General features: G+C 44.0%; 1 protein-coding gene across 1 annotated transcript; it reads left to right on the top strand.

Moving 5' to 3' along the window:
- The first annotated feature begins 444 nt into the window (after window positions 1-444).
- CCR7 (C-C motif chemokine receptor 7) lies at window positions 445-11709 on the top strand. Its single transcript, XM_054994635.1, has 3 exons — window positions 445-507; window positions 1665-1714; window positions 9242-11709. Exons 1-3 carry the CDS (start codon window positions 498-500, stop codon window positions 10322-10324), a joined length of 1143 nt encoding a protein of 380 aa, XP_054850610.1. The 5' UTR covers window positions 445-497; the 3' UTR covers window positions 10325-11709.
- Window positions 11710-24510: the final 12801 nt, after the last annotated feature.

Below are 24510 nucleotides of genomic sequence, written 5' to 3'. Positions count from 1 at the left end.
TGTGGTTCTCCATATTAAAGTTGTTTTCATCCATTCCTTGTTCTGGTCGTCTTTATCTGAAGACCCGGAAATATTTCTAACTGACCACAGACGACGATTGTTTCCAGACTGCTTTCCACGACAGTATGGCTTGCCAGAATGTATTCTTCAGATGATTCTTCTCACCAAGGCAAAAATCTTCTTATTCGTGTTGGTACAGGAGGAAACACCTGAGGAGATTTAGGCCCCTCTCTGAGGTTGCAATCTGGACAGCTTTGCTGTTCATCACATAAGTGGAGAAACAGTAGCAAAAATCTCAGCTGCTGAGCTCATGAAATCATGTGCTTCTTGCAGGATATAAAAGGTTATACATGTGGTACTTATGTACCGCCTGCTGACCAAAAAAAGGGAAGTTTTAATATGTTGCTCTTCACAGAATCAGTCTAATCTCTCCTTTGCTGAGTAGCTGGTATTCACACAGTTCCTTTCTGGTTTCTGTAACCTTTCAGCAAAAGATCATGGACACAAGTGAGTTCTTTTTTCCATCTCTTTCTGAAAATTGAAAATTCTGTGTAGAGAACTAGAAAAGGGGAATCCTAGATTCAAAACCATCCCCAGACATTAATTTATTTTAATTTATTTTTAATGTTTTTAATTTATTTGAAATATTTCAATATTTTTAATTTAATATTTTAATTTAATTTATTTTTAATTTATTTGAAATGTTTCTATCTCATGTTATCTCACTGGACTCGAAGCACTGTTGAAACCTGAGCCGTTCACTTTCTCTTAGCATACCTACCTCAGCTATTGTGTATAAAATGGAGGGACACAAAACCATGTATGGTCCTCAGCAGAAGGATGGGACTAAAATGCTACAGATAGATAAGAGGCTAGAATGACTACTCGGAATTATTTACACATTGTTTTATGGATTAAAATTACCTGAAGCTAAGTGAATCTTGGTCTAATCGGAATCTGAATTGGGGGATGGGGACTGAGACATAAAAGCATAACAAATAAATATTTTCAGATGACCTAAACTTTAATATTAAACCACTTGTAACTTAAAGAATAAATGCAATCAATTGCTTGGGATGGGTGGGTATCAGGTTTTATAAGCTGCTTTAGGTGAGACCACTGAAATCTGAAGCTTGCTTTGGGCATCAGCATTTGCACTGGCTTCCTATTAACATCTGGAGATTGTTAAAAGTGCTATTTTGGACATACTAACTCTTAAAACTGAGGGTCGTGTCTCTTAGAGTAGCCTTTAGCACCTGGCAGCCTCTGGGCCAATTCTGAATGGTGCCAAATAAGACACTGACAGCTGTCTTTGGCAGGATTTGTGGAAGCCCTGGACTTCCATATTCCAGCATCTGGTCAAAATGGGCTCCCAGTAAGGCTAATTGCTGACCAAGCCTTGGTAACCACCTTTTTTTGCCTAGGCAAGTATAAATCTCTAGTTGCCTCTCTCAATGTACTATATGATGTATGAAGAGTGCATGTCCCAGCCATCCTTCCCTGTGGCAAGTGGCTTTTCAGAGTAAATCAAGGTGACAAATTTTGCATGTAAACACTTTGCTGAAAATGTTTCAGCCATTCCTAAATTACAGAAGTGAGCGCTGATGTGGCTTCTCTTTTTGAAGTGAAGATATGAGACTGTATACATTTCTTTTTTTTCCCAGATAAACAGTTGATGGTGATCTTCATTTTGAATCTTCCTCTACTTTTCCAGGTATGAAGCTTGCAAAAACTATTTACGCTTTCTGATTTCTGGCCTTTGATTGCTCAGTGCTAGTGATTTAAGGGTGACTGAACCTAGCGACCGCTTGGGACACTTGACTTGGATGGGATGCAGATGCCTGAGAGGAGATGATTGGGATGGGATGAGGTGCCTGTCATGGACTATCTGCTGAGGTATCCATTCAACAGCTGGAACAAAATAGTACAAGCAACTCAAATGCACTGGTAAAAGTGGCAACACCTAGAGTAACACTGTTTAAAATGTGTCTACCCATGGTTGGTGCAGAGCTCAAAGTCTGATTACATATGAGAGCCAAGCTACAAGTGACGAATGACACTTGAACGGCAAGTGAACAGACTCACATGTATTCTTCCCTGTTCTCTTGCACTCCACTTGCACTCCACTCGATCACTAGGGCTTGGACCTATGACACGAAATGCTAATTGGGTTGGGGGAACCTCCAGCTCAGCTTGCATTTCACGTGTGACCTAGGAATCACCTTAAAAATTGGGGGGGGGGGGCGCCTCTGGAACGCAATACAGTGGCGAGAGGGGATTCAACATTGCCTCCCTTCCACTCAGTGCACTTTTGTCCCCACTTTGGCCACACTGGCAGGGCTGTCTGTCATGCTGCCAGTTCCACATTTCTTCTGGGCATCTACCCATTTCTGCATATTACACCCATGTTAAAGGGGCAGGACATTTTTTTCCTTGGGCCAGTTAGCAGCCTTGGCGCTTAGCTGAGCACTTTGGTAGGATACAAACCAAGTAGGTTTCTTAGCCACCCCAGCTTGAGTAATCCCTGGAGATTTTGGAGTGGTGAGTAGAGATGGTGGAATTTTGGGAAGGAAGGGAGCTTAGAGGATATGTGATGCCAGAGAGTCTTTTCTCTGAAGCTGCCATTTCGTCCAGGGAACTGATCTCTGCAGTCCGGAGATCAGTTGTGGTTCTGGAAGAACTCCACACCCCACCTTGAGATTGGGGGTTCTGAAGATAATCCTCATATGGGCTGCCATTTTAACTGATATGTATCACTAGAAATGCCCAGAAGCTCCCACTTATCTGTGTTCCCTTCACCCTTCCTTTTCAGTAAACGGAAGGTAGGCAAAGGAAAGAGTTTAAAAGTAGACATTCTATACATGCCTTATTTCTGTTTGAGAAGCCCAAAGGAATGGAGGATGTGGGCCTGTGGTTGCTAGGCCTCCACATGGTCAATTTTGTGGTGAGTTTTGGGACCTCCTGGAGGAAAACAAGCAGCCAGTTTGGGGACAGCATGAGAAAGTTATCTAAATTGACATCTTTCTCTGTGTACACACACATGCATGTGCATACACACACACACATACACTTTCAAAAGAAAAGGTGGAGGGATGTATGGTGGGCTGGTTTCTCCTTCCTTTCTCTTGAAGCAATGTTTCTTCAGGTACACCCACAGGATGTGGTCAGAGCCCTTCCTTGCTCATTGAACCCCACCACAAGTTTTTCTGTATAAACCTTCTGTGTCTGCAAGCTGTGCGTGTGTACACATGTCAATATATTTAATAGTCAGTGCATAATTTGTGGATTCGCATCATGAACAGATTATGGCCATGGGTCTGCAAACTTGGGGGACCTCTCCAGGTTTGCAGAAAAAATGGAAACCTGGGGGAAAATAGAAAGGTAGTAGTGAAATCACCTTAAACAGAGGCACATTTGCACATGCACACACAACACCTCTGTTGGAGACACGGCTGCCACTACCTCCCTCTCTCTCCCCCTTCCTCTGATGGGGAGGAAGAATGCCACTCACTGCCACTCCCAAGCTTTTTTTTCTGGTGTTACTCAGGGGTGAGTATCTGAACCTTTTGGGGGAACCTCTCAAGTCCTGAGGAGGAAATCATTGGGAATCACTGCAACCATATACCTGAGCACCAGCACCTTTTTAAAACAAGAAAAGTGCTGCTCCCCACAAGGGCAGTGACAGAGCCAACAACCATACATTGGCTGAGTTGGCTGCAGAAAATGCAGTGTTGCTGCTTCTTCCTCCTCCTTCTTCCCCAGGAGGACAATGTCTAAATGACCAGCAGGTCGAGCTGAAACACCCACAATGTCAGTATCAAGAGAATCTTCTTTGACAACCTCCACAGAGTCTGTGAGGGGGCTATGACACCATTAAGGGCATGGCACAAAGGAGGGGGTGATGCGGGGTGGGTGGTTGACTATCCATTTGGGGCTTACAGCAAGGGGAGGGGTGGTGGGTAGGTCGAGCGGCAAAGGCGGTGGGCAACATGGTAAGGAGGGTGTGGGTGGCAAGGAGGTCAGATTGAGGAAAGAACAGGCAGCAGAAAGACAAGGAGGAGATGGGGACCAGTGTGGGAACTAAGAGGGGGAGACGGAGTGGGAAAAAGATGGGGGGGGGAGGTGGCAGTGGGAGGGAAGGATAGAGAAAGATGGCTGGTGTGTGTGAGTGTGTGTGCGTGTGCGTGCGTGTGCATGTGCGTGTGTGTCAGAAGTCAGAGAAGAAAGCAAGAATCAGTGAGGGAATTTCCCCATGCATTTCTCATGAGTCCCTATATCTAGTTCTCAGCATGGCCCCATCTGTGAATACTTAAGTCCAAAGACTGGGACCTTGGACAGACAAGACCAATTTTTCTAAAAGCCTAAGAAAAGCCCTAGGTTTGAGGAAAAAACAGAAATCTAATATACACATGTACGTACACACACATTGGATGTTAAGCCCTAGCCACACTCCCATGAGAGAAGTAATGCCTATATCTTTAAGAAATTAATGTCCTCAGTGGTTGTTGTTAAGTAGCAACAGTATCACTAGCCTTCAAGCCTTTATTTATGTCAGTAAAATAAACGGAGTAGGGCCTTTTCCAGGGTTCTTTGGGCCTTTGAGGGAGGCTTCAAAGGGGCCACGCTTGGCAGCAATCACCGGGCAACTTGTTACCTTGTAATTTGCATGGCTCACTAAGGCCCAGCTACATTCTACTGTTCAACAACATGCACTCCATGAAAGCCAGTGTGGTGTAGTGGTTAGGGTTTGGGACTAGGATCTGGATGATCCAGACTCAAATCCCAATTCTGCCATGGAAGCCCACTGGGTGACCTTGGACAAGTCACACACTTGCACCCTAACTTACCTCACAGGGTTGTTGTAAGGATAAAATGGAGGGGAGGAGAAAGATGTAAGCCCACTTTGGCTCCCCATTGTAGAAAAAGGTAAAGTATAAATGAAGCAAATAAATAATAAATATGGCTGAAGATGGGGGAGAGAGGTAAAAGATAGGTTGCCTGGTGGCTGAGAAGGAGAGAAGGAAGCAGGAAAAGATGAAAATGTGAGGGCTCCACTGTGCTACTGGGCCTGGCCTGGCCAGCACCCCATAACCCAACCAGAGTTTTCATTGGGAGAAGTTGTTGTGGGAGGAAATGAAGGAAAGCTGAAGACAGGGTAGCAGATAAAAGTTGGTAGTTGGGTTACCAGTCTCCCCACCACCACCATTCACCTGGCTGGCAGGGGAAGGGAAGCACAGGGAGTGGGCCACAGAAGCACGTCATTCCTAATGTGACAAGGAAGAGCTCCGGAGTGTGCACACTTTGTGAGGTAAGCTCCCCCAACATGTGCCTTCCCATGACCGCCCCCCCCATCCCCCAGTTTGGGGTCCAGGTAAGCTTCCTAGTTCCCCCCTAGTGGCAGGCAGTTTCCTGGAGATTTGCCCTGTTGCCTGCTGATCATTGATGATTGGCGAGAGGTGGCAAACCCCAGGCAAACGCCTGTAACCGACAGGCAACCTAGGAAAATGCACACCAGGCAAACTCCTAGCAGACTGTGACAACATCACTTCCCAAAGTGACACCATCACGCCAGCCACAGGCATCTTCCCACACTGCCGGTGCAAATTTTGGCCCCAAATGGGCTGAATTAGCCCTGTGCGAGGAAACAAGTCCCAGTAAGTCCCTGAAAGACTGGGAAAGTCTATGGGTCTGGGAACCCTAGCTCCAGGGGACCTGGCATCTCTAGTAGGTAGTCTCGTGGGTTTGAAGGAGAGAAGGAAGCAGGAAACAGGGAGAGGCTATGGGGGCTTTCAAGGAAGAGAAAGAGGAAATAGTGGGGGTGGGGATGAGATTCCTCTCGCAAATCCTTGCAGGTCCCTCTCTTGGAACTATCTATTTGGCCAGTAGCCTCAGAACTTAAAGTTGTTTTTTCCACTCTCCACTCCTGCTATTATTTCCTCAGTAGTTGCTGCTTTCTCTTTTCCACTCTTCCTCCTCTTGTTGCCTGCACTCTCCCGTGGCTGGCTTTGATGCCATTTCTCTCTTTTTCTCTGCCCTCTTTCACAATTTCTGTAGCAGTATCCCAACTACTGATTTTCTCTCCCTCTTTTCTAGTCCATCCCCAACAGTCCTGCTCAGTCTTTCTTCCAGAACCTATTTCTTTCTTTGTCTCAGTCCTCAAGAAAATCGAGTCACAATCTCCCATAATCACTTACATAAGCAAACCTGTCTCAGACTCAGAAGCCACCCCCCCCCCCCCCGCAGCCTCTCCCCAGCTCGATCCAAACTGCAGTCCTGTTCTGTGGTTTCATTCTCTGGAGTTTCCCAACATGAAAAATAGCACGCCACAGCTTCCTCAGTGATGTAAAAGTTCCTGAGGTATGCCACGCAGGTCACATGACACTGGGAGCGGCAAAAAGTTTCAGGGATTTACATAGTTGTGACAAAAGATAACATTACGACACTGAATTTTGAACTCTGAGTTAACAGATTGGTTCAGATTCAGATGTGCCAAACTATGGTTAAGGAAGCTTAGCTCTGGTTTAGTGTGATATCTGAAATGCTAAACCATGGTTTGCAGTAACTTGGCAAACCAGATTTTTAAAAAAACATTTATTTTGAAGTGGGTTTGAAAACCATGACTTGAATTGACAAACCATAGTTAACAGCCATTGATGTGCCTTCAGAAGCTGCTGTACCATGGAGACAGAAGTAAACATGAAACAATGCTCAGAAGACAGAAAAAATCAGACAGAAGACGCAAAGAGTGCTCAGAAGACCCAAAAAAAAGGCAGATAGACAACTTTAAACCATGGTTAGCCTGGTGAAAGCACAAACTCTGGGGGTTTGACAAAAATTGAGTGAATGCATCTAAATCAGTGCACCTTTCCTCTTTTCACATGATTTTTGGAAAACAGGACTAGGAGGAATCTTCCTCAAAAGTAAACTTTTCCCATGGATAGGCACTTACAAACCCTATTGACTAGAATGGCAGGATCCAGTACTTTTATAATTATTTCATGTCCACAGATCTTAAGGGACCATGTTCCTTGTGATGTCAGTGCAGGCAGACATGGAATATTGTAGAGAAATCATTACTTCTCTAACTAAGCAACTGCTTTCTCAAGAAAAATCAAAGAAGTGTTGGTGGAGTTGGCTACTCGCTCATTGAACAGGTTATAGGTTTTGTGTTCATCAGTCATATTCATCCATCATGCTCGTCCAGGGTTACCTGAAAAATAATTGGGGGGTGGCAGCAAGGTTTATTTAGTGTAATTGCAGATGTCCTCCTGATTGCTTGCAGTCTTTCTAGTAGTAAATTTAGGATTTATTTCATTAAATTTATAACCTGCTCTCCCCGCAAGCAGGCTCAGAGCGGATAACAACAATCAAAATCACATTAAAATCCATTAAATATATTAGTTATAGTAAAACATTAAAATCATAAAAATCAATGTAACAGGCAGCAACTTTTAACAGTGACCCATATGCTGAAACCCGATCTAGTGCATCCCATGGTATGGGTGACGGTATTCCTGTTAGATGGGTTGGCAGATGATCAGGAGGAGGGGGCTGCATTCTCCACTCAACAGGAGACTGGCTAAAAAAGGAGCCCACCCAGCCCCAATCTCAACTATATGCCTAGCAGAAAATCTCTGTCTTGCAGGCCCAATGGAAAGATAGTAAATCCTGCTGGGCCCTGGTTTCCACTGACACAGAGTTCCAGCAGGTGGGTGCCAGGACTGAAAAGGCCCTGGTCGAAGCCAGGTGAGCATCCCCAGGGCCGAGGACCACTAACAAGCTGTTTGTCAGTTGACCTAAGTACCCTCCAGGGTACATATGGTGAGAGGTGGTTTTGCAGATCCCAGTCCATTAAGGGCTTTATAGGTTAGAAGCAACATCTTGAACCTGATCTGGAACTCCACAGGGAGCCATTGCAGCTGATGCAACACAGATGTTATATGCGCCCTATATGGTATCTTCATAAGGATGCACGCAGTCACATTCTGGACCTGTTGCAATTTCCGGACCAAACCCAAGGGAAGCCCTTGTAGAGCGAGTTGCAGTAATCTTATCTGGAGGTGACCGTTGCTTGGATCACTGTCATTAGGTCATGGGTTAAAAGGTAAGGGACAAGCTGGCTCACCTGTCACAGATGGAAAAAAGCAGATCTGGCAACCACAGTGATCTGGGCCTCCATTGACAGGGTAGCATCCAAGATCACCCCCAGACTCCTAACTGTTGAAACGGGAGCAAGTGACACCCAATCAAGGATTGGGAGCTGGATTCCTGGCCCCGGCAACCCATGACCCAAGTACCGGATTTTTGTCTTCATGGGATTCATTTTCAGTCGACTTTGTTTCAACCATACAGTCACAGCCTCCAAGGCTCCAGCCAGGACATCTGGGGCAGAGCTACACCGGTGGTCCATCAACAGATACAACTAGGTGTCATCTGCATACCGATTCCCCTCACCGCCAGACCCAGGCTCTTGTCCCTCTTGTGTGAAATGTCTCAGCTGTTGCAGAAAAATAAGCAAACTGTACCTCAAACAATAACAAGTGTTTATTCCAGTTAAAGCTTTCATGGACTACTATCTGGATTGTCAAATATATAGTTGTTCTAACCAGGCAGCCATACGAAGAAAAACAGTTATAAAGGGGTGATGAGATGCAGGAAGTATGGGGTGAGATGTAATTATCTACAACTCAAATAGGATCAAGTACAGAAATTGTTCACAATGTGAACAGCTGGCGATCTTCCTCCTTTCACTTAGCTAGTTAATGCCTATAATCAGGATTGGGTTTTTTCTGGTGGTACACACTGTACACAATACTGGCACCTCTTTTCACAGTACCTAGTCCGACTCTCTGAACGCTCTCCAAAATGTATCTGTACTGGAGATAATTTAACAGTCATTGCTTCTTCTCAGAGAATCCTGGGAACTATGGAAAATGGTAACAATGCCAAACTATGATTTCCAGGACTTCTCAAGAGAAGCTATGCCAGTTCAATGGGTATAAAACCAATATGTGTTTAGACTGCAAATAGGCCCTAAATAAAATAAAACTGCACCTTTTGCATTTATTCCTGCATAAGTTAATCAGAGCTCACTTCATCATACTCACAAAGTGTCCTTCAAATTATGAATCATGATAGTTGTTTCCTAGATTTTCTCTTTTTGACCACTTGGATTATGTTGAGGAAAAGTTACAAGTCAATGTCTAAATTGTAACTGGCCTTCCTGTTATCTCTCTTTTAGGTTTGCAGGGGTGAGTTGGCGACATCTGCATATTTTGATATTGAAAATGACACCTCCACCATCGATTACGATAATTATCCGCAGCCTTGCATGAAAGCTGATGTCCGGAAGTTTCGTGCCGCTTTCCTCCCTGCCATGTATACTTTGGTATGTGTTGTTGGGCTGGCGGGCAACATCCTAGTTATGGTGACCTATATATACTTCAAGAGGCTGAAGACCATGACAGATACTTACCTGCTCAATCTTGCCTTAGCGGACATCCTCTTCCTGATGACTCTCCCTTTCTGGGCCACCAGTGCAGCCAAGCACTGGGTTTTTAAAGAGTTTGCCTGCAAGGCCATCCATTGTGTCAGTCGTATGAGTTTCTTCAGTGGCATGTTGCTGCTTCTCTCCATCAGCATCGACAGGTATTTTGCCATTGTCCAGGCCCCCTCAGCCCACCGCCTTCGCTCCGAGAGGGTGTTGGCCAGCAAGATCACTTGCCTCTCCATTTGGATCCTGGCTTTCATCCTCTCTATCCCTGAGCTGGTTTACAGGCATGTGTATGAGCCTGATCAGCAGCTACCACGCTGCACCATCAGAACAGTCAACTTGCTGGCCTTCGACACTGGTATCCGAGTGTCTCAGATGGTCATTGGCTTTTTGGTGCCTCTCTTGGTGATGACCTTCTGCTATTGCATCATCATCAGAACCTTGCTGCAAGCTCGCAGCTTTGAGAAGAACCGAGCCATCAAGGTCCTCGTTGCTGTCATGATAGTCTTTGTTGTCTTCCAGCTACCCTACAACAGCGTCATACTGGTTGAGACCATCTCAGCCTTCAATACCACGAATAGCGAATGTGAAGCCATCAAGAGGCTGGACATGGCCAATGACCTGACCTATAGTCTGGCCTGCTTCCGCTGCTGTCTTAACCCATTCCTGTATGCTTTCATTGGCATCAAATTCCGCAATGACCTGCTTCGCCTCCTTAAGGACCTGGGCTGTATCAGCCAAGCACAGCTCTGGCGGTGGTCCACATGCCGGGAGTCCAAAAGATTTTCCATTGCTACAGAAACTGACACTACTACCACTTTCTCCCCTTGAGGTGCTCCAGGAAGCATGGCATCCCTTTTGGACAGTAGACATCATAATGACAGTATTCAATGGCCATCAGCATGGATTAAACAAGGAATCTCTGCATCTGAGTGGGTATATTTTCATAGCAGTCAAAATAGATCCAAAGACCATTCTGTCCTATCACCCCTCCATGTATAGCCTTATGCATTTTAGACTGCCATGTGCCAGAAAGCAGAGAGAAGATAGACTGTAGGAAAAGTACTTGCAGTTATCACACAAATGAGGAAAAAGAGGAAAAAGCTCCAGCTGTATGCTGGAGGAAAAAGAAAAAGCTTTTCCCACAAGTAGCAAAGATGGAAAGATGTTGACAGAGTCCCATTCCCAATATGGGCTTCCTTCAGCCCCAGAATACAACTTGGCTAAAGAACCATGCCTATATAGGACAGTGACAATGATTCAAACTATTCCACAAGCTAAGACACAAACATGGAGCCATAGATCCAAAAATGTCACTGTTTCACTTTGCCCTACTTGTTTTGGGTTTTTGTCCTCCACATGTTATTGTAACACAATTGTGAATCACAAAATTACAACATACAAACAAAAAAAGCCATCCGGCTCAACCACCTGCAACCCAAAGCAGGACTATTTATGCACCTGAACTCCCCCCTTCCATTGGGGAAGGGACGTGGCTCAGTGGCAGAACATCTGCTTGGCACGGAGAAGGTTCTAGGTTCAGTCCCCGAGCGGTTAAAATGACTAGGCAGTAGGTGACGTGAAAGACCTCCACCTGAGACCTTGGAGAGCTGCTACCACTCTGAGTTGACAATATTGACATTCAGGGACAGATGATCTGATTCATTATAAAACAGCTTCATGTTTTCATGTGTGTTCAGTCTCATGCACATCTACCTATGTAATTCAGCTGCTAGTGATGACTCAAGCAAAAAACATTATGGATCCTTGCTTTGCATTAAAAAATCTATTTAACCAACAGAAGGAAGTATCAACTTGATGCTATATACCATGCTTGATCTTAGTAAGTTGGGAGCAAGAAGTAGTTCTACATAGACAACCATGGTTGCAGGGCGATTATGATCTGCACCTGCCATGCTATTTGTAGAAAAGCCTGTCTGTCCCAGGATGGAAGGAAGGCAACGTGCACCTGCTAGTACTCCTGCAATGTTGAATATAGCATTGCCTTAAGGGCAGCTCTCCATTGTGACCCCTTTCCTTGCTTTCAAAAACATGTGGGGCGTGGACTGGAAAATATGTGTGACAGAGGATGGGAGCATGGAGGGTGGAGCGGAGGGGGGAGACCCCTCTGTTCTTGAATTGAAAAGGTTACTGGGAAAGATACGCATGTAATGCCTGATGTGTTTTGTAATATGCAATGTTAGATATGTTCTCATGATCTGTCTGGTGTTCAGTTCTTTAAGAACCCCTTTTATGGGATCCCCTCCACTCCAAAGTCTTCAGTTGTCCGGAACAGGGATTGCCAAATTCCATATAAAGCAGGGATTGTGTGCCTCAGAAAATGTAAGGGAGGGAATGTGAGCAGGTGTTGCTTCCTCCACTATAACAGCACTTTGAAGAAGAAATAGACTTTCCAAAATTCTCCATTGCTATCAGTCCATAAGAAAGAGAGGAACTTACCCCATATGCAAGAGTGTTTTCCATGACTTTGAAGGTTACCCATTGAGAAGAGGTCTGTTCTTCTCAAATTTGATTACAGCAGCATACCAGACTTCTCCAAATCAATTTGTGTTAATTAAAACGACCATAACCCTTTACTTGTGTGCTGTTTTGCATCTATCTCATAATTCTCTGTCTCCTCTGAAGTATTTTGAAGGATTTTGTTCTTTTTTTGCCAATGAGTTGGGAGGGCCACAAGGAATCACACAGGGGGTAATAATTTGGACATTCCACCCTGCTCTCTCCAGGGTTCTTTACACTCTCAAGAGGTTGAGCAGACTAACAGGACAATCCAAAACAGAAGTAACCCATCGAGTTTAGAAGTGTGTAACTCTGCTTGGGCCCTGACCTGGATGGCTCGGGCTAGCTTGGTCTCATCAGACCTTAGCAGGTAAGTATTTGAATGGGAGACCACTGAGGAAGTCTTGGATCACTGTGCAGAGGCAAGCAATGGTAAACCACCTCTACTCCTCTCTCTCGCCTTGAAACCCCTCCGGGATCACCATATGTCTGCTGTGACTTGACGATATTCCCCCCCCCCTCCAACCCCAGCTCTGCTTGGGATCGCACTCTGGTTCTCCTTCTCTTCCTTTCTTTCCTTTTTAAGATGACTCTCAGCCGCACTCAAGATTTCAATCTCCCAGACATCTTCAGACCTCATCAAGTTATTTGGGCAGGGAGTTTCCCTTTCTCTTAAGTTAATATTCATATTTTCCTGCATACCGCTGGGAACTCCCCAGTGTACCAAAAAATGCCTACTTATCTGTGAATTGCCTGGTTTGATGCTTTTGTTACCCATAGCCAGCTGCTTTAGTGAAAGATGGAACAAATTTGGTCCTCATCAGGCTGCTTTGGGGTCTCCCCCCCCTTTTTTGATTAAGTCCCCTTTTTTTGTTTGGCTTCAGTATGATGGTATTTTTCTGCATAACTAGAGAATCATCTGAGTTTGTAGAGACCTTAACCTTGTCATTTGGTGGCCTGGTTCTGTGGCCTTTGCCCTGCTAAGTCTCAGTTAATTTAAATTTTTAAGCAGTGAGGGTAGCAGGGAAAAGGCTCTGGAAGGGGAGACAGTCTGGCACACCAGAGGCAGCGGAGGGCTGTGAGAGAACCTGTCCCCTCTGGAGTGATCTTTGCTGGCTCTGTCTTTTAAAACTACGCTTCCCAGCTAACATTGTGTCTCCCAGCACATGTAGAGGGACTCTGAGTTGGCAACTCTAGTTAGAGGCCTGTGAGAAATTACATTGGGAGGGGGGAGACAATTTGGAAACACACACACAATTTCACATTCTGAGCCATTATGGATATGAACATGCTAATTTCTCCTGCTCCTGCCCCCCCCTTGCATAAGTGTCATTAATGTTCCATCCTTTCTGAAGCATATTTATCACTCATTGCACCACATGGGGGTGGGATTTTTTTTGTAGTAAATTTACAGTCATATTTTTCTACATACCTAGTAGGGTTTCCAGGCCTGCACCTGGCAACAGTAGGACTTCGGGGGGCACTTTAGGAATTTTCCAGCCTCTGTGATAAAAACATAAAACTACGCCTCTCAGCTTGATCCTTAGTAGGTAATTGAGAGGCTTCTAAACAGCTAGAGGAAAGAGAATAATGCAAAAGTTTGAAAAACCTGAACATAAGATTTTCAATTTAGAAGAGTAAAGAAAGAGGTGCTGAAGCAGTATCTTTCTTGCTGTATACTTCCCCTAGAAACTTGATCTCATTCTTTTCAAGTGATTTCTTAATTTTATATCTTTTAAAAGGTTGCCATATATAAAGGATTATAATGCTATGGGAGCACAGTGGGTACATATGGAAGAGAACTGAAATCTACATATACATGGCACACCAGCAGCTATCCAGGGACATAGCTAGAAGTGCTGAGAAGTTTGCAATGAACATGTTCAGCTCAACATTTGTGATCACTTGTGAGTTGACCCTCCGATCACCTCATCTCATTGCCCTCCAACTCAAGCAGCTACCGAACAGCTTTGCAGCAGCACAGTAAATGTGCTGCTGGAGTTTCATTTCCTTCTGCATTGTGGCTGATTTTGCATCTACACTGTAGGTTCGCCAGGCCATACCTGACAACCATCAGGAGCTTGGGAGGTGCAGACATGGAGGACATGCTGTGTTATATGCACCATGTTGTCACTTCTTGGACAATCTGGAAGTGCTGTCGGGTAGCTCTAGAAATTTCTAGCAATTTCCAACTCTAGAAATTTCCAGCTCTAGAAGTTTCCAGCAATTTCTAGAGCTACCCAACATCACTTCCAGGTTTTTCCTGGAAGTGACATCATAGCAACTTTTCTAAAATTTTCTCCCATCCCTGTTCTGAGCAACAGCGGGCAACACAGGTTACCAGCAGGAGACCTCCTCCTATAGCAACCCGGCCATGGCAACCCTAGCAGGAGGTGAAATAAATTCTCCTCCACAGCCATGGAGAGTTGGGTCAGGTGATTAATGATACAACTTTCAAAAGGCTGTTCAAAAACTTGCATGTATGAAATAACATGGATAACACAGATGTAACCAGGCCTAGACCAGCACTATAGTCTCTTTAGTCCTGATCCTAAATTTTGGGGGAAGCGAATATTGTTACACTGAATCTTTTATTGCTCCAGTTGGATAAAAATTACAGTGTTAAGAAAAGCAAACCCAATAGTTCAAGTAAAATGAATTAAATAGTTTATGCTCCTCTCCAAGTGGTACTGATATATTAATATATGAGTTTATTCACAATTTGCTGCTGATAATACTGGTCTAAAATCCGCTGGCTGACACAGACCCCGTCTAATGGCACGGACAACTTTGTGCCAAGGCAGGAACCCTGTTCACATAGTAAATGTATTCACATCCTGTGTGAGTGTGCACATGTTTATTTGTAAGAAAGAGCAAGCGCATATTAATTTTACAAATGAAACCAGGAAACCAATCCCTGGGGTTTAAATCATGCATTGAGCTGCATATGTGTTGAACTTAACATGAGAATTAGTCAACGCACATATTTAAAAAAATCAAGCGTATACTGTACATGGATTGTAACTTGTGAACAAAAAAGAGGCAACTTCATACAACAGTAGCCCTTTCTACGCAGGCATTCCTAATGCCAAGCCAGTACTGGATAGCCAATGTTACCTAGTTTGGCTCATGTTGCCTTTTTAACTAATTTTTTACTAAATTCATTGCATTAGTTATTGTTATTGTTACAGTTAACATAAGGACAACCGGACCATATTTTCTCTTTGGGACTTATGAGTTTCAACTGGTGTGGAGAGACCGTTGATTTGTTTTTACATTTAGAATGGCATTGTTCATAGTGACATTATTCCCCCTGCCTTCTTCCCAAAAGACCACAACCTTCCCTTGCACCTCTGCCATGTGACCCTCCATATGGCAGCAGACAATTGCCCTTAAGATCAGGGCCCAAAAAAGTTATCCCCACTTCACCCCCAACACACACACATTTTTGCAGCCTGATGAAAAGTACTGGAGTACTTGAAAGCTTGCACACCATTTTGTATAATTTTGCTTGCTCTCAATAAACAGTTTTACACACCTTCTACTATCAAGCCATTGAGCACATTTCAGGTCTGCCTTACAAACTTGTCAACTCTGGCTTGGGAAACGCCTGGAGATCTGGGAGCGGTGCATGGGATGTCACTCTATGACTTTGGTTTCCATGATTTATAGGGCTGCTAATATCTAGGTGAGGCTTGGAGATCTCCCAGAATTACAACTGACCTCCAGACTACACAGATCAGTTCCCCTGGAGAAAATGGTTGCTTTGGAGCGTGGACTGTATGACATTATACCATGCTGAGGTCCCCTCCCCTCCACAAACTCCATCCTTCCCAGACTCCACCCCCAAATCTCCAGGAATTTCCCGGCCTGGAGTTGACCACCCTAATGATTCACCATTCAGCCCACCCTCTAAAGCTGCCATTTCCACTGAGGGAACTGATTTCGGTAGTCTGGAGGCAAGCTGTAAAGTCTGGAGGGCTCCAGGTCCAACTTGGAGGTTGCTAACTCTATTGCCTCATGTGGCGCAACTGTGCAGCAGGCCAAAGAACTTTTTGCACTTCAGGTGTGAGACTGCAGTGCATCAACATCTAGAGCCAGGGCCAGATCTAGGATTCCTGGCACCCGGGACAACCTGAGTCCAGCTTGCCGTGCACTCCCTGTCCTGCTGGGCAGGTGAATGGCATGGGCAGCCTCTCAGCTGTCTGCGCTGCCACCGGCACACTCCTGGCAGTTGGCAGCTGTGCCTGGCGCCCCTTTGGCAGCACCAGGGGCAGACTACCCCTCTGCCCCCCTCGATCTGGCCCTGCTAGAGCTCAGGCCCTGTTAGCAGCCTGTTTTACAGACACATCAATCACGTAAAGAAAGGTGAAGTGAAACTGTACCTGAAACTGCTCTAGAAACTGTGGTTTTTCTCTCTCTGCTTCTTGTCTTGCCTGCTCACACCACCCCCTGTGGGAATGAAACTCGTCAGAACACAAGGCCCTTACAAGCATTTGACATTTTCACAGCAGAAACTACCCATTAATGCTATCATTCAGCGAATCTGATTCAGGAGAAATGAAGGCTGCCAGGGTACGAAACAACTGTTTTGAAAAAATGAAAGATTAACTGTTAACAAGATATATTGGGGTTATTCCGTTTGATCACAGAGGAAATCCTAGGGGAGAAAATTCTGCAAAGTGAAAAGTGTATATATGCATTGTTTTGCACTAGGCAAATGCAGAAATTTGCATACACTTGTTTCTTTTATATAGTCTTGTTTCCATGATTTGCAATAAAGCAGAAGGAAGACATGAGGTAGACATTGAGGGTAGGTGATATTCTAGGTCAGGGGTCCCCAGCCTTGTGGAGTCTATGAGCACTTTTGGGTTCTGAGAATAGCTAGTGGATACCACCATAAAATGGTCGCCCTGGAAGGTGGAATCAGTCACAAAATGTTTGGAGGTTCCTAGACAAGTGTCCACTTAAAAAGAAAGATTCTGAATGAGTGCTCCCAGCAGACATAAACATGGTGCTTAGGACTCTTCTGAAGCAACTCCAGCTCCAATGAAGGGCAGGAAGGGCAGGGTTGGCTCTTTGCTTTGGGGAAGAGGTACTTCGTTGAAGAAGCAAATGGGGGCCAGGAAACGCAGCAGCAAGCACCATGGTGCCCCTTGGCACTGCATTAGGGATCACTGCAAAGTCAAGGAAATGAACAAGAACTACAGATGAGGATAAAGGACACTGAAGCATTACCCATTGGCCCCTGGAAGTTCTGGCGTTAGCCAGTGTTCTTGCATTTAATCTCTGCAGCCATGAGGGTTAGGAACTTCTTTTTAAAAAAATGAAACCAGAGACTCTCCAGATGCTGCCCACATATCAGGTTGTTTGTTAGCACATCAGACTTCTTAGTGTGTGAAATACATGCCGCTGTGATAGTCACAAACCTTTTATTTAGATGCAGAGTTGCAATGAGGATCCACAAATGTTTCCCATCCAAACTGTGTACCAATAGAACTCAACAAAGAGTCTCATAACATTTGAAAGACCAACAGATTTATTATAGCACACGCTTTAATGGATTAAGGTTACTTTCCCTTTATCCACTCATTTGTTCACTTGACTTCACTGCTTCTGCGTGGGGATTTTTTCCCAGGTGGAATGCAGCATGCCCCTGCTTTATTTGGGAGATTCCACATGATACCATGCTCTTTCCAAGCATTATTCATGAGATTTCTGGGACTTTCACTTTTAGGCCAGAGCAAAGAAAAGCACCCTTTGCTCCTGTTGAAAATTGAAATGGTGTACCAACTGCAAATAGAACCTCCATGTGAGAACTTTACCTGAAGCCAATCTGTGAAGGGACTGAGCATAACACCACCTTTTTAGCCTTTTAACAGGGCTTGAAACTCAGTTGAAGAGTGCTTTTGTGACTATGAGGGCTGGTGCCAGCAGCAAACATTTCTATCTCACGTGCCTCTGCTTTCACAGTGGGAGTGGCTTTCTCCACCTGTTTGTGCAAAAAAACCAGATGCCATCGAGCCATTGCAAATTAGCATTATCTGTGTGGTTTTCTTTCCTTTTTTAACACCCTGATTTTTTTCACTTAAAATGCAGTGCCATCCACTCATATATGGACTGGAAAAGTGCTATGAAGGCTCCCCAGGGCTCTCCCTCTCTGTCTTCACGTACCATCCACTTCTTAGCCTAATTAATTGTTTCCTATTCATCCATGTGGCGTTTCTGAATGTATATTTAATCAGTTCGGGGGTGGGAGGTAAAGCTCCAGTTGTTGCTTTGCTCTTTATAGAAAAAGCAACATTTTGTTATTTTACTTTTACTTTTCTAAGTACAATTACAATCAATGAAAAGAAAATGTATGAAAATTCAGTTTGGCTGCAAAATAATTTAAACCTCCAAACTCACCCCTGGAAAGAAACTGATTACATCATGGTTTGGTCAAGTGGTAGAACAGTCACTGTGATTTAACAGAAAATAATTAAGCATGAAGAAGTAGCTCACAGCTGCACTGTGGGAAACATAAGGAAGCAACAAAATGTGTAGGGATAATTGCTGAATGGAAAACGTTTACTTTCCTCTTTGGGAAGCTAGCACTGATGGGTTTTGAGAAGTCTATAGTCTTACATTGAATGTTGTGTGGGAACACCATTTTACAGGAACACATGAAGCTGTCTTGTACTGAGCCAGACCCTCGGTTCATCAAGGTCAGTATTTCTTCCTCTGGCTGGCCAATTGGGGATCACTGCTTTCCAGGATCTCAGGCAGAGGTCTTCCTCATTCCCTATTCCCTAGAGCTCTTAACTGGAGATTGAACATGCAGCCTTCTGCATGCCAAGCAGGTGCTGTTGCACTTAGCCATAGCCTCTTTTAGTTCTGTTTCCAGCTGATTTTGGGAAAGAGATCCTTAAGCAGTACAAAGGCTTATGTGTTTGGAAGTAAGATACCTTTCCTGCAAGTTAACCCTCTTACCTCTTTTAGAAGACTGCCTAGGAGCCTACTGAGCAGCAGAGGGCAACATAACTTCATTTCATTTGACTTTCCCAAAAGGATGTTGCAAGCTCTTTTCAGGCTTTACATTTCTGGTGCATGCTGGGCTGATCCTCTGGGTATATATGAGCACCATTTCCAGAAAGGGCAGTGTGATTATTTTCCAGACACAGTACTTGCTACCTCAAACCCAGACTTGCATGGGTTTGTCAGACATCAAAGTTGCAAAATATGCACATCGCCCTTTTTGTGCATATTGTGCTTTCCTGGTATGCATCATAATCACAAGACTTGAAAAAGGCCACCAGTATAATTTAAACTCTACCTATTAATTCATTATTAAAACACGACGGGAAATTAGAGGGAGGTGGAGGTATAATGTTCTGAAATAATCTCCATAGAATACAGGCTGAGCAAGTGACTTTATTGCCTTTGAAGCAGAAAGGTGCCATCTTTTATGAAAACAATAACAACTTGCTGATTTTCTTAAGCAGGTACCCGAGGATGGGTTTTGATGTTCATGCTATATTCATCTGACAATTGCAATGTTTCATTTGAGTGAAGTTACCAAATGATTTAACGATATGACAGCCTGAAGAGGAGATAAGAAACTGGGGGGAGCAATCCTAAACAGGCTACCCAGAAACTAGTCCCATTTGATTCAGTGGGGCTTATTCCCAGGAAAGCGGTTTGAGCATTGCAGCCTCATTGCTTACAGAACTTTGTCAGTTTCATCAAGCAAAGGACTAAAATTGGCAGAACTGCTTTCTTATCCCAAGCTTTAGAGTGATTTCCCCCCCCCCCTAAAGCAGGGATTGCCAGCTGGCAACTCAGGAGCTGTATCCGGCCTCTGAAGCAGCTTCATTTCATTTTCAGATCAGTCTCATGTCCATTCTGGAAAGGCAAAGGATCATTATTACTAATCTGCTTTTTGTGATTCTTGGTTTCTCTCCCATGCCCCACACCATCAATCAATGTGCTTCTTCTCTGTGAAACCTCTACCGCTAGAAATGGCAACTTTAGAGTAGACCAGGAACATCTGTGGACGGTCAGATCATTCTTTTCCCAATCAAGGACCTAGATAATGTAGTGGCTTCTCAAGAAGACACATGTTGGATAACTGGTTTAAATAACTAGATGACAGTTCCCATGCCTGAATGTCTATTGCAGTTAGCAGTCTGTAAAGATGTTAATGGCCATGATGGTATTTGAGAAAGATGACCAGGGCCGATTCCAGACGGCCCTCCCCGTCCCGAAACGTTGCGCATCGTTGTGCAGAAAACGCGAAATACCGCGTTTTCTCGCGCGAGTTTTGCGCGACGTCGCGCAAAACTCGCGCGAGAAAACGCGATATTTCGCGTTTTCTGCGCGATGACGCATGACGTTTCGGGATGGGGAGGGCCGTCTGGAATCAGCCCTGAATGGGTGGCAGGAGGGGTTATATCAATTGTCACCAGTGATGTAATGGATACTATCCAATAGGTACTCACTTTCACATTAACTATCAGATGCATGGCATGTACATAAGCCAAATACAAACCATCCCATCCTCATAAACACTAGCCATTTCCAGGCTTTCCCATAATGTGGTGTAGCCAATGAGAAAAGCCCTATTGGGCCCCTCCCAGCCCATGGGCAAGGAGAGAAGCCATCCCAGTTGATGCATAAGTTAGCAGCCCTGGACCCGGCTGTTAGCTGGGTGTTCCAAGCTGCAATCTCTCCCAGAATGAGCCCTTTTGTCTTTCTAAGGTGCTGGCATTCAGCACTGCTGCTTCTCCTGGAGGTGAAGGGGAAGAAATCCATGACTTGTTTGTGCATGCTAAGATTTGCAGATATATTCAAATTTTAAATTGCATAACATTGATATTACAAGACTGAGAAGGAAAAGTTGGGAAATCTGTATAATGTATAAAAACTGGCATTTGGGTTGCATTCAGTTCTCCCAACTCAATTCCAAATTGCAACTGTCAAAAATCAATCTTAATGGCAGCAGCTGTCACTGTCCCCAAACATCCAAACTTTGAAGCATATATCCTTATTAATCACTAATGTTGTCAACATTTGGGAGGCTATTTTTCTTCCTCTTGCATGTATATCTCTGTGGTGGTGAGGTCAACTTTGTCTAGCGAAAGCCCCAATATTTGTGCCAGGCTATTGAAAAATATGACACTTCCCTTCAACAAAAAGTGTTTTAAAATGTTTGTTTGGGGATTTTAGTGCTTTCCTGATCAATTTTCCTTTGCAAAAAAAAAAAAAACTCATGTGACTTTTTTACCCCAATACTAGTTGGGATACAAAGTATCTTAGTGGCAAAGCAACAGATTTCTGGGCTTCTTTTATTCCCTAAGAACTTTTCTGTTTACAAAAAGAAAACTCTAGGGCCGTTTCCACACAGCTTACCTGAAGCCAGGTCATGCCGTAACGTTGCGGATCGTGCCGGGGAAAACGCGAAATATCACGTTTTCTTGCGTGAGTTTTGCATGATGTCGGGCAAAACTCGCGCAAGAAAACGCGATATTTCGCGTATTCCCCGGCACGATCCACAACATTGCGGCATGGCCCGGCTTCAGGTAAGCCGTGTGGAAATGGCCTAGGAGAGAAGTAATTCTGGGACATTGTTTATTAATATGCAGATAGCCTAAAAGAACAGGGTTGTAGATCCACTTCTGTTTGCGTTCTGCAAAAAGAAAAGGGCATAAGGATGGAACTGCTTTAGAGGAGATGCGTTAAATGATCTCTTCTTGCCATTGCTGTTATGCCATCAATTTTCAGGGCATTTGGGGGAGTGATGTAATAAAAAAGACATGCCCTTGTCTCAAGAATCATGCAATCTAATTTATACTAAATCATACCAGATGCGCTTCTAGGATGACCAGATGCAAAAGTTCCTTTATATTTATTGGCTGTGTGGAAGAGGGGATTTCCACAGGCGTGGCTTGTTATCTTCCTACATGCACAATGTGCATTAGCCAACATTCTCTCTTCTATGAAACTCCAAAAGTCCTGCCCACCTTTATTTATTTGATTTATAAATACATTCCACCAACTGCAGCATATCATTGCGGACAGCATCCCACAGAACTGTGGAGAGATCTAAGTAACAGTGGCAGATCAGGCAGTTTTGTGGAGGGGTCTACCAGAAAGAAAATCTGAGATTGTGCACAGCCTTGTAAGTGGAGAGATGGTCCCACAAAACATGGCATAGCATAGTGATTAAATTGTCAAACTAGGACCTGGGACTTCCCACACTTTCACAATCGCCACTCTGCCATGGGAGCTTGGATCCATCACACTCTCTCAGCATAGCCTTACTCACAGGGAGGTTATTGTGAAGATTGTGAAGATACAATGGAGGAGGGGAGAGTGATGTTGTAAGCTGCTTTGGGTTACCATTGGGAAGAAAAGAGAGAGATAACTTTCTTGAATGAATGAATGAATGAATGAATGAATGAATGAATGAATGAATGAATGAATGAATGAATGAATGGAACATTAGATATCCCCAGAGATTCTAGTGGAGGGGGGAAAGATTGCTGTCAGATTAGAATACACTGATGATAGTTATAGCAATATCCTTGTTATGTAGACGGAGCCAGTGAGTCATCTGGTGCCTTCTAAACAACCATCAGGCACGCAAACCATAAAGGCTGAACCTCACTGGCCTGAGATTGTGAAAGTGTGGGAAACACATGCCCCCAGGAGCCATAACAATGCAACACATGTGCTGTGCAATGTGTAGGACTGAGATCATCAGATCCTGGTGGTTAGTGTGCAATCAGAAATGTGGCAGAGGCATGCAGGGTCCCCATTCACCACCACAGCATGCCCACTAAGCACTCCTGTGTATGAGTACATATCCTGTATATGAGTACATATCTGGTATTAGTGGTATTATGTTCTGCGGTTATTGCTGAACACAAAATATTTGTCTAAGCCTGGTTTTCTGTTTGTTGTCCCATTCATCAGCAGATCTTAAAGATTTGGAAAATAATAGCATCTCTTTAGAAAAATAATACTATTTGAAACAACAATAATAATTTGGAGCATAATAACATCACTTCATTTGAGAGACCTCTACAATACAAACTTCAGGTGTGACTATACAACAAGTTTATGACTGTTTCATACCTGCTCCCAGACTAGGAATCCTGGGTACTTGTGAAATGCTGCATAGAATATGGTCTCTTACGTGGTAAGCCTCATGTTTCACATTGCTGAACAGTATGTTTCTCATCCTCATGGCTGGACAGAAAATACTGAAATGCTGAGGGTAATTTTGTATTGATTGATATGATTAATTGCTTAGTGATCCTAAATACGGTACCTTCTGATGGGTTTCCTGGCACCCATTTGCTTCTTTGACAAAGCATCTCTTCCTTGTAGAAAAGAACCAATCTTGGCTTTCCTTCCCCTCACTGAAGCAAGAGGTGCTTCAGAAAAGTGCAGGTGGCATGCATGGCTTGGAGTTTGTGATTGGCTGCAGCCTTCCATGGCAGCCATTTTGTGATTGGCCATGTCCCTATGGCAACCATTTTGTGGTTACACCCTCTCCCAGTTCTCAGAATTTTGAAACTGCCTATGGGCTCAACAAGACTGAAGAACTCTGCTATCTGAAAGGTGCTTCCATAGTGAAGCAGAGGCCAACCACAAGAAGTCTCTTTCTCATATCCCCTGGCCATTTGCCATCCTCAGCTTCTACGTTCAAGTTTCTGTCAGCTAATGTATCCCCTTGCATTGCACGTCTCCAATCCTTATAAGATCCCAAGGTGGAGCTGAGGCACCCATCAGAAAAGCACTGGCTCATTCGAAGACCGCATAGCATAAACTGCATTAACTTTCCCCTGAGGGAGCTAGACACTGATCAAGTCTGTCTGTGATTCATATCCATACACACACAAACACAGTTACATAAACACAGGACATGTTGGGAATTGTTATGGTGGACTTACCCGCCATGACGTTTGTGCTTTTGGAAAAGCAAATGGCATTGCCATGACAATCAGCTCCTTCCACTAGCATCTAATGTGATGAACTAAGTATGAAAGAATCTTTCAAAAGCCAATTCTAACATGCCATCAGAAAGCTGATTTGTACATATAAGTCCTTCTGGTATTACTTCATGACTCAAAACTGAATGACTCAAGCACCAAAAGCTGTCATGGAAAAGCATTGATGGTCATGTGAGATGTCAGAGAAATGCAGACTGTGGATGTAATGACAGTTTCATTTGTTATTTCATCCACTTGTTAAAAATATTATCCCAAGCGCTCTTATGGGTTCCTGAGGGTGTACAAACTTTTTAATAAAAAATACAATACAGTAAAAGATGAAAATACCAAATATATAAAACCACATCTATTAAAGAAATCTCTCAATAAAATATGTCAAGGAACATTTTAGTCTGCAGCTAAAAGGCTGGGTGCCAGGCAAATCTCTACTGAGAAGGAATTCCAAATTGGGCTGGATTTGACCTGAATCGGGCCACTGTGGAGCACAGGAGCACTCCC

The sequence above is a fragment of the Eublepharis macularius genome, chromosome 12, assembly GCF_028583425.1.
Source record: "Eublepharis macularius isolate TG4126 chromosome 12, MPM_Emac_v1.0, whole genome shotgun sequence".
NCBI lineage: Eukaryota > Metazoa > Chordata > Lepidosauria > Squamata > Eublepharidae > Eublepharis > Eublepharis macularius.
Note: the sequence above shows the minus strand (reverse complement) of the source record. Positions and strands in the feature narration are given on the sequence as shown.

Bases quoted from the DNA above. Each gene is read 5' to 3' on its own strand.
- CCR7 (XM_054994635.1), top strand. The intron at 1,715-9,241 runs GTATGAAGCTTG...TCTCTCTTTTAG, and splicing joins ATCTTCCTCTACTTTTCCAG to GTTTGCAGGGGTGAGTTGGC.